General features: G+C 41.6%; 1 protein-coding gene across 2 annotated transcripts in view; it reads left to right on the top strand.

Moving 5' to 3' along the window:
* Window positions 1-13,767, top strand: part of LOC145444987 (MAM and LDL-receptor class A domain-containing protein 1-like) — a 148,614-nt gene extending 134,847 nt beyond the window's left edge. For both annotated transcript variants that reach the window (XM_080323071.1, XM_080323070.1), the window contains exons 21-29: window positions 1,744-1,954; window positions 3,326-3,441; window positions 3,505-3,929; window positions 4,441-4,522; window positions 5,608-5,717; window positions 9,571-9,720; window positions 12,005-12,123; window positions 12,188-12,327; window positions 13,437-13,767. In XM_080323071.1, coding sequence (XP_080179197.1) covers window positions 1,744-1,954; window positions 3,326-3,441; window positions 3,505-3,929; window positions 4,441-4,522; window positions 5,608-5,717; window positions 9,571-9,720; window positions 12,005-12,123; window positions 12,188-12,327; window positions 13,437-13,625 — 1,542 coding nt within the window. In that variant the 3' untranslated portion in view covers window positions 13,626-13,767. The remainder of the gene's footprint in view (window positions 1-1,743; window positions 1,955-3,325; window positions 3,442-3,504; window positions 3,930-4,440; window positions 4,523-5,607; window positions 5,718-9,570; window positions 9,721-12,004; window positions 12,124-12,187; window positions 12,328-13,436) is intronic.
* Window positions 13,768-17,749: the final 3,982 nt, after the last annotated feature.

The following is a 17,749-nucleotide window of genomic DNA, read 5'->3' as shown; positions in this document are numbered from 1 at the left end:
ATATACTATTCAATTGTATATTGAAGTTCTGTACCTCCAAGATGCTCTAAGCCTAGAAGTGGGTCATGCTATAAGTCGGCAACTACGGAATAAAAATGAACAAAATTGGCCTGGTGTGAACCATAGTAGTCGATAAACTCCATGAATATCTCAACAAGCTCAATTTTCGTGCAACCATCATCTGTCTTTAGCCTGTCGGTGGACTCCCTGGGAGTTGGAAGGCGGATTTTAGCGGTCCATCGAATATCAATGTTGATTGTTGAAACTACCACTATACCATTACATTGTCCTTATTGATAAGTAGGGCGATTTTCTTACCTAGCAAAGGAAAATTTCGACTTGAAAAATTAAAATTTTGACTTTTTTTTACCTAAACAAACTGAATTTTGACCACATTTTGACCTAACGTATGTAAATTAGGTGTTTTCCCACAAAATGTTAAAATTGTACCACTTATCTTCATTTCTGGTTGGATCTGGCTGTCTTAACGAAGTAGTTTGACCTAAAAAAACGTTTTTGGCTTAGAAACAGGCAAATTTTTACATGAAAAAAAACTAATATTCTAACGAAATCCGGTAGAAATAAATAAAATTTGTTGTAGTACAACGAGAGGTACATTCCTGCATTCTTGGTAGAAAGTGCATGTCCTTACTAAGAAACTTGCCGAGAATAGAGAAGGGACGTTAAATAGCAGCAGTTGTTGGCTGACAACACTCGAGAGTTGGGCGTACACTGCTGATGACACACCGTGTTGCTTCATTCTGATAATGTTGTCTACATCACAATTTTTCATCATGCGCGCCTTAATATTAGAATGATGCAATGTCCAAAAAGTCTTTCTTCAGTTTGGATATTGCGGTACGTTGACCATAACATCATGTCTACCTATATGTTTTATTTGGCCGTTTATGATTCTCAATGATTAGACAATTGGCCGTTTACAACGGTAGGCCTATAAAGTAGGCTATCCAAGCTGTAAAATATCAAATGATGAGTTCACCGACAGTGCAAAATCTACAATACGGTATACAAACGATATGCAGACGTTAAAATAAATTTGACTTTGTGAACAATTTTGACAAATTTTGACCTCACGCCACAATTTTGTAATGTCAAAAATATCGCCATATTGATACGATATGTCTTTATTTTTGACTTACGTTTCATTTTCACTGTTCACCACAAGTCACAATATAGCCATACAGACGATACAAATACAAATATAATTCGACTTTAACGGGCAGTTAGTCAGTGACGAGATTTGTACGAAATTGATGATGCTGTTTTTAGTCATCTGATCTCCAAATATCGTGGTTTCTAGGCGCAAACAACCACCAAAAAATAGGGGCCCGCACTAAGAAAAAGGTTAATAACCAATTGGTTGTGAAATAGTATAATGTTACAAAATTCAGATAAATCTAGCATAGTTGAAAATGCCATTGAATATTGAGAACTTCGCACGAAATATCACATTATTCTAGTTGCGAATAAATGCCTCGACTCCAGCACCGCTAATTAGACTGGAGACGAACTAAAGTAAGATCATGAGCTTATATCTCGGCACATTGGCGGAGTTTGTATAGTACCTGATTAAGCGACAAATGATACTTCCACATCACCCCAGGAAGGCTAAAGTTCGTGTTCACGCGAGCCAGAACTTTTCAGGGTTTCACACCATCCTAAATACATTGACCCAAATTACAAATACTCAATAAACATGGCTTTCCGGCATCTTTGCAACAGGTCATCATAAAAGGAACTATAGGATTGGATTATTTGGGAGACATCGCCATCGACGACATACGATTGAAGAACGAGGCTTGCGATCCTTGCTGTTGGCCCTCCAAATTTAGATGCGGCAACAATTTCTGCATATCGAATACGCAACGCTGTAATGGATATGATGATTGCGGCGACGACAGCGACGAGTCTTTTTGCGATTCCAATGCACCTGGTCAGTACACATCTCCACTCTGAGGATCTCATCACAGAAACATAGACCTCGACATACTCTACTAACTCTCCCATATTTTATACTGTAAGAGGTGTTGCGAGTAATGAACCACTTCTACTATATTGATGCAACCATTGTATACTTTCTATTCATGTGTACTAGTACTGTCTCACTGTCTGTTTTCTACTTCCACATGTATCGATTAACAAATAGCGAATCCGGTTCAGATTTTGACAGGTAAAGGGCAGAGGTTATTGTTTTGATATTCATGGTGTTTTGACTACATCGGTAATTTTACACCAGGCCGGTATTCTTAATTATGATTTGGTGATTATCGAGTTGTAATAGCGCAAAGTTTTAGGCTTATATGACACCGCTGTCGCGGATTACACGGCGAGGAGGAGCCTAAATAAACCTCCAATACATAGGTACAGGAATTCTGGAGTCGATCTCGGTCGGACTCAAACTCGCACCTCATTGGTGTTGCAGTTGTGGAACGTACCACGATGCTATCTCACCACGGGCTAGAGCGAGGTAGAGGGCAGTATTTGAATTAATGTGCTGCCCTTCTCTGGGTGACATTGGCGAGTGGGCGATGTAGAGCATAACCAGCGTAACCAAAACAATTCCAGCAAAAGGCTCCGATTGAAGCGTCATTATAGTAGGGTTACCATATTTTGGAAATCTGAATATCGGGCACTTTTTAAAAGTTTTCAGACTTGCAATAGCGGAGGTAAATCCGGCAGAAATGGTCATTTTTTCCGCGGCGTGGTCGGTTGACTAAAAATAGGTCAACTTTCTCGCTCAGCGCCCAAAATACAGTTCTTTCTTTCACATTATCAGGTGGTTGACTAAAAAAAGGTCAACTTACCGACCCAGCTCCCGAAATTGCCGCCGGAGCGTTACTACAGTGTTGACTTACCGCATGTCAGTCGAATTTGGCCCTATATTTAACTAAAATTCTCAAAAAAGAGGACAAAATCTAAAAAAAGAGGACATTTGGGCGTTCCCCGAGGACACTTTCAAAAAAGTCAAAAAGGACGTATGATAACCCTACATTATAGTCAATATACGTTGGTCAGGAAGATCCATCTTGAAATTATGCGAATTTACCGATTGACGTACAAAATGTTGTGCGATTTATCGTCCTAATCTAATTCCTAAATCTACTTATTGGAGTACTTCTTCTAACTTTCGTTTAGTAGTTCTACCTGAGTAGTCTCGGAATACCTAGATTCTGGAAGATTGCTACTCCTACTTGTAATTGAGTAGAAATTTATATCACTACTGTTAATTGTACTTGAGTACCAAATGTGCCTTTGGTACATATTTTAGTCACAAAATTCAACAAGGGAATCTATTGTACTACAGGAGCAAAACCAGTGTGTGGTATGCCTTCTGCTACCCCAGTTATACCGGAACTGACGGACGATCACGAAAGTATTCTTCGCGACGAAACCGTTCTTGAAGAATTTGACATGCCCGTGGTCAGTATAATAGAAAATACAGGGCTAGGAATGAGCTGATTGTATTCTATGGAACACATGCAGGAAGGAAGACAATCGCCTAAACGTCCCAACAATGTTTGGACGGGAGCGATGAGGATACCACTCAACCAAACGTTGTGGTTGAAGTATCCTACGTTCGTTCGCGGTTCGTCCTTGAAGCCCGATATCAGGAATTTCCAGGGTACTGGGGACATCAACTTTTTCGATGGATTTCGAGCCGAAACCATCAACTCGGCTCGGAAGAGAAGAAGCGCCGGAGACTTCGACGATGATGAAGATGACGATGAAGAAATGATAGACATTTTGAAGATTCATGAGAGGCACGCGAATGCCAAAAATATGAAAAAGGAATATTTGTCATCGCGGGATTATGAATTTCTTGAAATAAAGAAGCACGTCCTGAAGTCGTACGGGAAATCTCACAAAATCTCCGCCAGCGCCTGGGATATAATGCGAGGAAACAAACGGTAAGGGGGATTTGCATACCATCTCAGTATGTCAGTATGCCGAGAAAGTAAGTCCAATTGAGCTGGGATATGTTACAATATTCGCCGCAAAAAGGTTATATAAGGAATTTCTATTCATCACGTTTGGCGGTTTACGATGCGGAAACCTTTCAAATTTATATGTTTCTTCACTTGAGCTGATCATGCCACCATAGTCAGCACTGGTGTTTCCGACACTGCCAACTTTCACTTATCCATGGATTCGCATCAATGTACTACCCTAATTTTATCTACGCGTAACTACGGCGCCTGATGTTGTCCACTATGGACATATAGTTCCATAAATTAACAGGCATGGTGCAAAAGGCCTCAGTTGCCGAGACGCAAACCCCTCCCCCTATACATACGGACTGCACCAGGCATATTCATAGCTCATGCTGTATTTTTCACTATATGGATGGAATTCAGGTTGCAATAAATTTAGTGCTTTTTCAACATAGTCGTTTCGCAAGAATTTCACTTGAATTTTTAGGATGACGAAATCCCGGAGGAAAAGATCTGTCAAGAAGATAATTGGCGGCGCGAGGGCAAGTCCCCGAAACTATCCGTGGCAGGTACACGCAATCACCTATGTGTCCATTCCTTATTTGCAACGTAATATCATATGGACTATAGTTGTTAGCGATGAGGAACGAACGCTGAAACAGCATGATATTGAATATGAACTAAGGGTGGCGCACTTTCAGGTCATTTTCTAATTTTTGAACTGAGGCCGAACCGTATCTTCGGAACTTTGTGAGCCGTTAGATCGCTTACCTATATAAGGGGCAAACAGTCCAAACAATTCCAGGGCCGCATGTGGCTGTTTGATGCCCTCGGCGTGTCTCTTAGTGTAGCTTTAAAACGAAACGTCAATTGGAATATTCATATTTCTCTTTAGCGAACCTCATGGACGATATTGTTTACTTTATACAATTATTAAGCATACAAATGGCATAGTCATTGTGGTGCAACACGAGATCAGCAGTTTCTCCAGCATTCCAGACATTTCATCTCAGTAGCCCCAACATCCTTGATCCTAATGTAACCTTATCCGAAATTCCTTCATAAAGCATGATATGAGAACCAACATATTATTTTTAGATTTACTCAACTGGTAGCACAAAATTGACAGAATCGGTCATACGCATATCCATGAAGTGCAACAGAAATGTATATTTGTTATAGTTATCATGCATGGTTTCAACGGGTTTAAAGATAGGGTTGCTCAGCATTCGACCACCCGACATAAAGTAAAAAGACAGTGGAGCATGTGGCTTTATAGCCCTGAAACTACCCCTAAGCCCAATCTTAACCGCAAAATATACCCCTATCCTAAATAACTGTAGCGTTATCCAACATGCCAAAGTGGCACATGCTCTCATGTCCACGGACCGTGTTAGAGAACTCAAAGATATGTATTTATCAATAAATGGCCGTCATTTATGCAATAACCAACACCAGAGTAAACGATATCGCTGACATGTTACGTGGTTTGATGCCATGACGTGATTGACTATGAAATGAAAGCGCATTGCTGTCAATGGTCTTCCAATGTCGACAGCAAATTATGTCACGTGACGGCCATTTTCATTGTAGGCTATATTACAAGAATGGTGTCGCGTTTTAGTGAAAGCTGTTAACTCGTGGATGTTTTTAGGTAGCATATTACATCACCGACTCCAGCGCCAATCCAACAGCTCATTTCTTTTGTGGCGGAACACTTATCGATCGATATTGGGTGCTAACTGCCGCACATTGCCCGTACCTGTAAGTATATCGGTATCATTAACATCCAATGGTGTTCTTGTGGTCGCGCTACAACCGGATTTTACTTGCTATATACCATCCAGAAAGTTAACAGCCAGTAGATCAAGGTCACAATCTCAAGGTCCCCATGTGGCCCTCCAGGGCATAGCATTGTGCCGCGTGCGACTCGATTGAAATTTAGGAACAGGCAATCGATACTGCATATTCAAATGCTGAGTAGGGGTCTTCAAAAATGACATTTTTTCTCAAATCGCACTGGCTACTTGATAAACTTGTTAGGTTACCTAATCTAAGCCTACGTAACAAATTTGGTTCAATTCCAACCAGTAGCCGCATTGCTACAGGAGAAGAAAGTTTCTATTATTCTATCGAAACCTTGTTCACCAAATTTGGTTTAATTCAATCCAGTGGAAGCGGAGTTATTGCCGTCGAAAAATTTGGATTTGAATAAAATAGTATTTACGGTGGGCACCACTATAATAAATATTTAAAGAATTGGTCACCGTAAATACTATTTTATTCACAATCCAAATTTTTCAACGGCAATAACCCCGCTTCCACTGGTTTGAATTAAGCCAAATTTGGTGAACACCGACTCTATAGAATAATAGAAACTTTCTTCTCCTGTAGCAATGCGGCTACTGGTTGGAGTTGAGCCAAATTTGGTGTGTAGGCTTTAATTCGGTAATCTAACAATTTTATCAAGTAGCCAGTACGATTTGAGAAAAAAAGTCATTTTTGAAGACCCCTAATGCTGAGTTTAGTGACAAAGTCAATATATATCAGTGGTCGGGAACCTATGGCTCGCGAGCCATATATGGCTCTTTTGGGTATAAGATATGGCTCTTTGCCAAATATTTATTTTCGTACTGAATTGATCAATATCGCAGCGACTTGTTGGTAAATTTTCATCACGGCCAAAATAACTATTCTCGTGGCAGCATACTTATGTCTTTGAGAGGTAAAGACAATGCCGTCTTCAGGTTTAGGGGCTCGGACCCCCTCTCTTCAAAATCATCAAATTTAAGTTACTGTCACGCCGGCGCCCAATATAACTCGCAAATTCCATGCGCCAGTATTGTTTGTGATATACTGGAGCCGAATCTCGGCACCTGTTAATTGGCACGCTAATGATTAGTTCTCTGATTGCACCGTTTATTTAGTTGCATGACATAACGACTATACTCGTGCTGTTAAGATGTCTCTTCTGTAATAAACGTTTATCGTGTGGCGACATCATTTCGTGGTGTAACAGGGAGTACAGGCTCTGTATCCTGGCGGGGTGGCAGCGATGGGATTCGAACACACGCCATCGAAATGACTACTGACTCAAACCTCCTGGCGATGTATCCCGAATCGAAATCATGAATTGTGCGATACGTTGAGTCGAAGAGCACAGTAGATATGGCGCCGCCCATTTCAAAGCGCAGTTTTCAAATACACATTGTCTTTCTGATCTACGGCGCGAAATGAACTGTTGTGGATGTGACAATCACAACTACAAACTCGAATTACAAACAGCGCCATATAGCTATATCCACGTTCCGTTTTCTCCACGTTCCGTGTAGTATAAAATTTATGCGTGTAGCGCAACGTTATGTTACCGCCGAATACTTTGAGAATGGAGAAGTCGATAAGTATTTAGGGCGGAGATAATAAAGTTGGATTAGCAATAAAAGTCGATTATCGCGTTCGTCAGGATTTATCAACCCAGGAAACCGGTTGATCGCAGCGCATAAATTTAGTGTTAATCTCTTGATTTATCAAACCAGAACAAACTATAGATAACTTGTTATCTATAAAAACTGCGTACCATTCCTACGCACAAATATTTCCGATAATGACCGTGCCGATGGTCTCCTAGGTAATAGCTTCACTAATTATGTAGCCGCCATTGCAGAACGATACCAATATTCTATAATCCATTTCTTAGCTGTACCGAACGAATTGGACACGACCTTCATTTCGCGATGATGATAATTCGACATATTACAGTGGCAGTGTCGCTATCAGCAGGCTGCTGTTTCATTCAACAAATTGACAACTATGATGGCTTATAACGCGTTTTCGCATTATGATAACGCCACTTGATTGAAAACTCGGGACACCTCGACTAACCATCGGGCGTAACCTTTCCAACTTGATGAGTCGCGATTAGCAGTATTTAATCACACGATTAGCAATATTCCGGTTCAGCTATAAGCTTTATTATCTCCGCCTGAGATGCGTCCCGATTAGCAGTTTTTAATCACATGATTAGCATTCTCCCAGATCAGCTGACTTTATTATCTCCGCCCTTGGATTTTCGGAATCAGTGTGACAGTCACATTCGATTAATATCAGTTATAATAAATTCTAAGCTACTTATACAAGGAATTGCGTTATCCTTGGTGGAGTCTTGGCCCGTCTGCGTCTTACCTCTCGTTTCGAGCTTTATTTTCGAACAATAAATACCAGTTTTTACAGAGAAAACGTGGCGCACACGAGGAATCCCATTTAGTGAGTTCGAATTAGTGCTACAATGACGTCACGAATTTCCAATTGTGACGTAACAGTTGATTGGCATGTATGGCTCTTTGGGAGTCGAGATGGAAAAAATAGGGCCAATATGGCTCTTCGGGCAAATCAGGTTCCCGACCACTGATATATATATATATATATATATATTATATAGACTCGTCCCAATCACTATATAACATTAGGCTTGCCATAAGTCTTCTTTTTAGAGTTTGGTCCTCTTTTCTAAAGAAGAGTGAATTGTCCTCCAAGGACGCTAAAAAATGCCCAAATGTTCTCTTTTTAGCATTGAGAATGATTTACATATGCTTTCAAAAAGACGTTTAGGTGAAACGTTGTATTTATTTTCAGAAACATTATTGTTGCCATAAAGCATGCTGAATCGCTCGCTTAAAAACGTTCTCCAACAAATTTTTCTGCCCTACCTTCTTGATTTTTATTGTAAACTACGTTAGACTTTCTCAGGTGTAACATATGGGCCTTTTTATATGCGATGATCTGTCGCGATTTTTTATGGCCCATCAAGTTCAATCGTATTAGTAGACCTATTAGTTGAGGGAAATTGAAGGTTGCACATAATTTCGAAGATATTTCGTGTAAACAATTTCACATTCTCGCTAAAATTATCATGAGATGAATCTAAAAAATAAATTTGATTTGTTGTTTTTCTGTCTGTTTTGCATTGTTTTTGTAACTTTTCCTGCAACAACCAAGGAAATGTAAAACATCATCAAACTCAAACGCAACAACTCTACCTTCGTCCTGTTGTTGCGCGATGAAAATATGGTAGGCCTATAAAACATGACATTGACGGTGATAGGAGCGGGTTTTCCACAGCGAAAGAGCGGGTCTTGGCCTGATGAGAAATAGGGCCTGACGCAAACAATGATCGCTTCGCCAGCATCAGCGTTGTGTGACTATCGCGTATTGGCCATACTCAGTTTTATTGAATCCCTACCCAAGAAAGGTGATGCACGTACAAAAAGAGAAGTGCAATGGCTGAAATCATTGTTACATTTACCTTGGAACTATTGCTTTCCGAAACAAAAACACTGTTTGTGAGAATTACGTTAGGTGAGATTACAAAATACTGATGAACTATACGCGATACGTTTAATTAGACGACGTAACTTTCCCGAATCTTGACGAAGTCACTAAATGAACATCCACTAATCTGCCTTCGATCACCACATGCACATGAAGGATTTTAAAAAAATCTACCGCGACCTCGACCCATTAAGCACTTCTCAGTCGCTGCTAAGCGTTGTCGACGACAGTATGTTTAGCAGGCTTAGTATACACATACGCAGCCTAATGAGTGACTCCTTGATTTCAGGGGAGACTTACACAATGTCGTTCTGGGAGACTATGATCTCTTCGACGACGAGGGTACGGAACAGGAGATGTTAGTCGATGCAATCTTCCTACGGAACAACTTTCAAGTTACACAGGATAAGAATAACGACATTGCTCTTATCAAGCTGAGGTAGGCAGTTTATTATATTCATATTTTAAAACATGCCCGTAGCTGAGACCCGCAGATCACGCTGCAGGGCGGATTAGAGCGGATTTTTTCTGGGGATAGCGATGGTGCAGACCTTATTCTCATTTTAAAGTAATACCTTACGTAATAGGCCGTCAGTAGTTCTGAGCGAAGTTGCTAACTTCTTTTGTAGTAATTAGCTTGCCAAAATTAGAGATGGGTGGCAGAAGTTGGTCATGCTACTTTAGTTGGCAGATACGGAATAATAAAAGAGAATATTCGCCTAGTGCAGTGGTTCTTAACCTTTTTCCCTCCAGCGCCCCCTTTCAAAGATTATCGTGCTCCAGCGCCCCCCAACCTCATATTGTAAGGAATGTAATAAAGACAATGAGTAAGAGGGAGGGCCGTAACAGCACTTCGTCAGCTCCCCTAAAAACGATTGCCTTGCGCACCGATAGCGTGATAAACCAAACTTCTGAGGGCTTCGCCCCCAAGAACCCCGTAGCGTGATTTCGATAGCCAGCAAATTTTGTGTGGCCTGGTCGCCCTAGGTGCCAAAATTTTCTATAATGCATGAATGAATAGGTGGTAATTACATATATACGTCGCTATAAACTTTTTATCCTCTCAGCCCACGTAATCAGATTTACCAGTAGCGCTGAGTGAGCTGTTGTATTGGAAAATAAAGGGCACGTAATTGATAATTAAACATATTCGGGCGTGCCCGTAGGTACAATTAAGTCGTTACCAGGGCCGTAACAGCACTTCGTCAGCCCCCCCTAAAAAAAACGTTGGTCTTGGGCCCCCCATAGGGTGATACACCAAACTTCCGGGTGGCTTCGCCCCAAGACCCCCCTTTGGCTATCCGCTATTTGCTGATACTGGTCATCTACATTTGGTGTCCATTTACTGAGCGAGCTACTCTCGCCTAGAAGCGCGGAGCATGGAAAATTTCACTAATTATTGATTGAATTGGTCAATATGGTCGGGAATTGCATATATATTGATATCAATTTTTATCCTCTCTTTGCTCACGTAAACAGATTTACCAGTAGAGCTGAGTGATGTGTGATTGAAAAGGTGGGACCCCTCAATAATGATTATGCATCTTCGGGCGTATACCCGTTGGCATGAACGAAACGACACTTCGCCAGGCCCCCCGAAAAAACTTGGGTCTTGGGCTCCCATAGGGTGATAAACCGACCGCCCCCCATCACGTTGTTCGCTTTTGCCACGAAATCAGCTGTACTGTGTAGCGAGCCAACGCCAAGTGCGAAAATTTTCGATAATTCATGATAAAATCGGTCAATAAGATCGGGAATTGCATATATATTGCTATCAATTTCTTGTCCTCTCTTCTCACGTTACCAGATTTACCGGTAGAGCTGAGTGAGGTGCAATGTTCCCTCCAAGTTGCGCACGTGCGCAGTGCTGACACGGTCTCTGCGCACAGAAAATCTACGTTACGCACAACAAATCCGAAGTTATGACCTTTTTCAGTCGTTACGCACTGTTGTTCAAGGGTCTGCGCAGTGAGTTAGTGAGTGTGCGCAGACTCGTCAAAACGTAAAGGGAACATTGTGAGGTGTCTTGGAAACTGTAGGGACCGTAACTAATAATTAAACAAATTCGGGCGGGCGGACCCGTTGGTATGACTTCGTTGCATAATGTTATTTCGTGACCTCCTAGAATCACCCAACAGGGATGTCGCCCAACAGGGATATCTAGCTCTATATATCCTTGTCGCCCAATCGTACTAAACTAAAAGACGCACACTATTTAAAATTGGTATTTCTTCACTGGCATATAATTTTTCCCAGCCAGATGGAATTCGTCTTCTGAGGTACAGATTGCCAAGACAGGAACATTCGGTGCCAGTCATTTAGGCGCCCATGGACAATTAAACCTACATGTCTTTTGTTGGCTATATATATAACGAAGTTTTCGGTGTTAATTCGCTCTGAATACTCATTAAGGATATGTCCTACTACCACATCATCTACTGCGAAGCCATTTTTCTCCAGCGCCCCCCATATCGCCCCCTGAGCGTTTCCGCCCCCTTCAAAATCGCCAGTGCCCCTTGGGGGGCGCTGGAGGCAAGGTTAAGAACCACTGGCCTAGTGTAAAATCACTAATAAAGTCAAAACACCATGAATCAACGAATGCGATATGTCCCTTTCTCCTACTAGCTATTCTAAGTAAAAGAAGGAATTCAATAAACAGAGTTACTCCCAAACATATAGGGACCGTACGGCAGCTACAATTCGCGTTTTATATATGTATGCAGGTATCCTGCCAGACAGACTCCCGCTGTTCAGTTGGCGTGCATATTAGGCAACAATCAAGAACCATTCGCGGAAGGCCACCCGTGCGTTACCACTGGATGGGGGCGGAGGGTAGCAAATAGTAAGTGTTGATAGCTGATATGTACTGGTACAAAACATTATTGCCATTGGTGGTATCTCGACAGAACGAGGCATCGAGCGATACCTCAGACAAGCTGAAATGCCCATCATTGCCAACTCGGTGTGTAAAGCTACGTTCTGGTCGTCATTTGAGATACACGATTCATACATATGCGCCGGAGGATCTGGGGAAAATTCGTGCAAGGTATATATGAATACAATGATAAATAAAGAGAGATGAGGCGCCGAACAATGAGCAGTATTGGGATGAAGTCACTTCTTTTGAGTCGCGAGTCACATCGAGTCATGCGAATATTTTACTTTAAATAGTTTGAGATAATGTGCGGTACAATAGGGGTTGCATTCAAAACAAAAATCCATTTTAGACAAACATGCTTAAAACATGGCCATTGTTTAAAACATGTTTTTTTCTAGTCATGTCGTCACAAATATTTGATTGTGACGTCACAGTGAATTTTCATTCACAGTGGAAAATATATGGTAAATATCGCCCCTTCGACGCGTGTACGTCATATCATGAGTAGGTGCATATGCCGCAAAACATCAAGGACTAAAATAAACAACGTCCTGTTTCTATTCCTACGTCCTATTCGATGAAAAGGACTTCCGACCACTGTCATAAACAGCCTAAAATATCTTTAACCATGACTACATCGTTATGCAGCATTTTTACGGTGAGCGATCATCATCATTAGGACACCCATTCCGTACCAATTACGTGCAACAACTGTCGAACCAACAAACGATTTCGAGGTTTCCAGCCACTCCATATCGTATGCGTCGACTATATCGGGTGCAATTCGTCCGTACTATACTACATGCTTTTCAAAAAGGCATTTGTTCAAAACATGTTTCAAACAAAGTGTTTTAAAACACCGTTTGTTTTAAACGCAACCCTAGATACATTCAACAATGAGACGATTTCGTATATCAAACACTGTATCTTGTTTCACGTTCATCTTCTCATCAGGTAGCTTTTTAAGCAACCACAGGAGTGACTAGACATTATGAAGCCTGTTTAGGACTGCGCGGGAGTGCGGAATTTATTTATTCGTGAATGTCCCGAATTTCGTGGTTAGTGGGTTCACGCAATCACCACAAATAATTACGGGTCTACGCTAGAAAAAAGGATTGAGAAACACCCAGGCTAAAGATTCATTTCGCTATTTCCCTACAATGGTATCTTTTATTTGCTGCGCATGTTCCATGAATGCCGGATATCTGGCAAACGGCTACATGAAACTATATAATCATCCGATTCTCCGAAAACCGATGTCCCTTATATATATGCAGGGCGACTCTGGAGGACCATTGGTCTGCAAGAGGCAAGATGACGGACTTTTCTATCTCGCTGGGATAACTAGCTGGGGCGATGCGTATTGTAAAACCACGGTTCCCGGCGTGTTCACGCGCGTTCAAAGTTTCAACGATTGGATACATCGCATCATATCAAGACACGAATCATGTGCCAATAAGTCATAAAAATCATTCCATTCCTTACATTGCTTTTGTTTACCACGCTTTTGATTTGCGAATAGTAATGTTCTTTTCTTATTTATTTGTACATTTATAAATCGTGTCTATTGTGAAGATTATATCCTTCCATCAGGACGCATCACCTATACACTCTCGCTGTGTCTGACTTCCATTATAGCGACCACGCCCAGGTCTACGCGCGTTACTCCTAGTGCGTATGTGTCCTCAAGATTATTATAGTCATTCCCTACGACCCTGTCTACCAGGACCATCCACCAGAGCGAGCGATGTAAAGCATATATTAAAACCGTTGCTAATAAAACCAGCCCGAACTAGCCTATCAGTCAACCAGTAGGAAAGCAGCCAGGCGCGACGATATAGAGAGTAGGGCTCTTCAAGAATGATTTTTTCCTCAAATCGTTCTATTTACTATATATAAAAATAAATAACAAAAAATTTGAAAATTTTCTATTCACCCCATGAAAGCGCTAGGTTGCCTATAGAAACGATGTTAACCAAATTTGGTTCAATTCCAAGCAGTGGAGCCGGATTTATTGTCGTCAGAAAATTTGGACTATGAATAAAATAGCATTTACGGTGACCGATTCTTTAATTATTTATTATAGTGATGCCCACCGTAAATACTATTTTATTCAAATCCAAATTTTTCGACGGCAATAACTCCGCTTCTACTGGCTGGAATTGAATCAAATTTGGTGAACATCGTTTCTATAGACAGGCTAACCCTTTCATGGGGTGAACAGAAAATTTTAGAATTGTTTGTTATTAATTTTTATATAATAAATAGAAACTTTCTTCTGCTGTAGCAATGTGTTATGTTCTTGATCGTGTTTGAACAATAACTCAATACGACGAGGTTCATCATCATCATTGGTTTATTAGCAATTTTTTATCAGTTCAATACACCACAAAAAAATGCGATACAATGAAAAGACAGGAAGGTGTCGAAGCGACAAGGAGCAGTCTATGGAATCTGACACCCACCTTGGCCTAGGCGATGTAAAGAGGAGGCATGCACACTGAATGAAAGTTAAGAAGATAGTATAGAAAAAGAAAGCGACAATAAATAGGGCGGCATGTCATGGGAAGCGAGATCGATAGGTCAGTCGTGGTCCGGTAATCTTGAGGATGGACTGTATTTATTTAGTAGTAATTGCTTGTATTTCGACTTGAATGTGGACATGCTCGTCGACTGTCGGATGGCCGGCGGGATACTGTTCCACACATCAGGTCCGGCATATTTGATAGAGCGATGATCTTTTCGGTCGATCATATGATATTTGGACGACGTGGACGCGCGTGTGTTGTACTTGTGCGCTTTTGATTCCGAGGTAAAGAAGTCATTGAAATATTCGGGGCAACGACCGCAGTGGAACTGATACATAAACTTGGCGATTTCTAGTTTCCGCATATCTTCTATGTTTGGGACGCCGAATCTCTTCAGCAGCGACTTGTTGGATGGGCAGCCAGGCCCCTTTGGGGCCCTAGCTATGATTCGGAGTACTTTATGTTGTAGTTTTTGCAGTGGCTTGAGTGCAGTTTTACTGGCAGCCCCCCAACAGAGGATGCCATAGTGTAACTTCGATTGGATTAAGGATTTAAAGAGTATCAGAAGAACCCATGCTGGCATGAAGCGCCTAAGGCTGTAGAACAGGCCGCACTTCGGTGATAATTTAGTTTCTAGGGACTGAATATGACTCTTCCAGGACATGTTCGAGTCCAGTAAAACCCCGAGATATTTGGCATTCTCTGTGTTGGAAACGGGCTGACCAGCGATATTAACGGTTAGGTTATTTTTTGAATTTACTGTCAGCAATTGCGATTTCGAGGCGTTTATGCAGAGGTTGTTCTGGGCCGTCCACTCATGGACTTTGGGCATTTGGTCACCAGTCAGGGCATCCAGCTCTGCCGTCGAAGATGCTGAAGAGAGGAGGTGAGTATCATCAGCGAAAAGTGTGGTGTTCAATGAAGAGGTTTCAAAAATGTCGCTGACATATAAGGTGAAAAGGACCGGTCCAAGTACTGAGCCTTGGGGCACACCACAGGTCACCAGGTGAGGAGAGGACAAGGTGTCTGAGATCGCAACCATTTGTTGGCGTCCAGTGAGGTAACTTTTCATGAGCTCAAGTTGTGGGCCCCGAAGTCCGTAGCGCGCCAATTTCGAGATGAGAATTTTATGATCTACGCAGTCAAACGCTTTTTTTAGATCGAGAAAAATGCTACATCCCACATTTCGCTTCTCTGAGATATCATAATACTGTTCGGCCACTGTTAGGAGGGCATGTGCGGTTTGGTGTTTGTTTCGGAAGCCAAATTGTTGAGGGGAAATGACAGACATTTTGGCGAGGAATGAGGACAGGCGGGAGAGGAGCAACTTTTCGAATACAACCCCGATGCATGGGAGAACGGATATCGGACGGTAGTTGGTGACATTAGTTCTATCCCCAGCTTTGTGTACAGGGACTACTCTGGCTTTTTTTAGATAGCTTGGGTAGACTCCATTTTCTATCATGAAGTTGAAAAAATGGGCCATATATTGACCGATATGCATGCTTATCATTTTTAAAAACCATGATGGGATTTGGTCATAGCCGTCGGCCTTGTGCGATTTCAGTTTGTGGATGGCTACTTCTACTTCGTATTTGATCGTAGGTTCAAGCACAATTGACTGGGATATCGATCTCACCTCTGACCTGGCCGACACAGGTTTTGTAATAGAAGAAGCAATATTTGGGCCTACGTTACAATATGAAATCAGTATATTATCAGCAGAATAACTTTAAGACAGGCGACACGATCCAGAGTTCAGTTAAATGAAAGACACGAGACAACAGAACACAGGGTATAAATACAAAGCACGACACACGAGGAAATAATGATTGGCGGTAATTACTAATCCTAGACAAATAAGAGACAAACGATACCAACGTAAAATGCACGAACATAACAGTCCTCCCCTGTAAGTTTAAAGTACAAGGTAATTTACGTTGGCCGATAGAAATCAGTTTGAGTCCTAATTCTAAGCGGATAACGTCTGCCCGACGATCGAGCAGGACTAGCTGCAGGACGTTGTGCCCTATGTCTGACCAATGGTTGCTCAGTAGGGCTGTTCAAAAATAACTTTTTTTTTCCCGATTCAAGCCGGTCACCTCTTAAATCGTCAGGTTGCAGTAGAAAACCTTGCTCACCAAATTTCACTCGATTCCAACCAGTAAAGGCCTCCGCAGATCCAATTAAAATTTTTAATTTATTATGGAAAATAAAAAAAAAAATTTTCCAAATTTTTCTGTCAACCCCATGAAATTGTTGAGCTGTCTTCAAAGACGTTGCAAAGCAAATTTGAGTCAATTCCGACCAGTAGAAGCGGAGTTATGTGAGTTTTTCGATGATATTTCTCGGATTATCCTTGATTGGTGGATAATCCGCGTTTTATCAATGAAAAACTCGCATAACTCCGCTTATACTGGTCGGAATTGACTCAAATTTGTTTTGCAACGTCTTTGAAGACAGCTCAACAATTTCATGGGGTTGGCAGAAAAATTTGGAAATTTTTTTTTTTAATTTTCCATAATAAATTAAAAATTTTAATTGGATCTGCGGAGGCCTTTACTGGTTGGAATCGAGTGAAATTTGGTGAGCAAGGTTTTCTACTGCAACCTGACGATTTAAGAGGTGACCGGCTTGAATCGGGAAAAAAAAGTTATTTTTGAACAGCCCTATTGCTCAGCTTGTGACTGTTGCGGCTGAGCAACTTCCTGTGTGGCTGTATCATGACCAGTGGAAATCAAGCGTGGTTGGAGTTGGTTTTTGTGCCTCCTCCAATACCCATGATCTGTTTTTATAATGTACACAACACGTCCCAGTATTTCCGTCACCACGCCAACAACCCACTTTGGTCCGCTTCGGTAACTGCGAGCGTAAACCGAGGAACCAATCTCGAAATGAGTGACTGATTGTCTAGGCGTAACGGGCTTCGATTTATCGGAAGGGCGAGCACAAACTCGACAAATTGCGCGGCTGCCGACCATGTAAAATCTCGGCAGGCGTTTTCCAGTCTATGCCCGGGTGCGGTGCACATCGGTATGTAGCGAAAAGTGTTTGGAGCGCGA

This window comes from Botryllus schlosseri, chromosome 8, assembly GCF_051294905.1.
Source record: "Botryllus schlosseri isolate E-star chromosome 8, Bs_hap1, whole genome shotgun sequence".
In the NCBI taxonomy this organism is placed as follows: domain Eukaryota; kingdom Metazoa; phylum Chordata; class Ascidiacea; order Stolidobranchia; family Styelidae; genus Botryllus; species Botryllus schlosseri.
The sequence above is the reverse complement of the archived record's forward strand: the minus strand, read 5'-3'. Positions and strand labels throughout refer to the sequence as shown.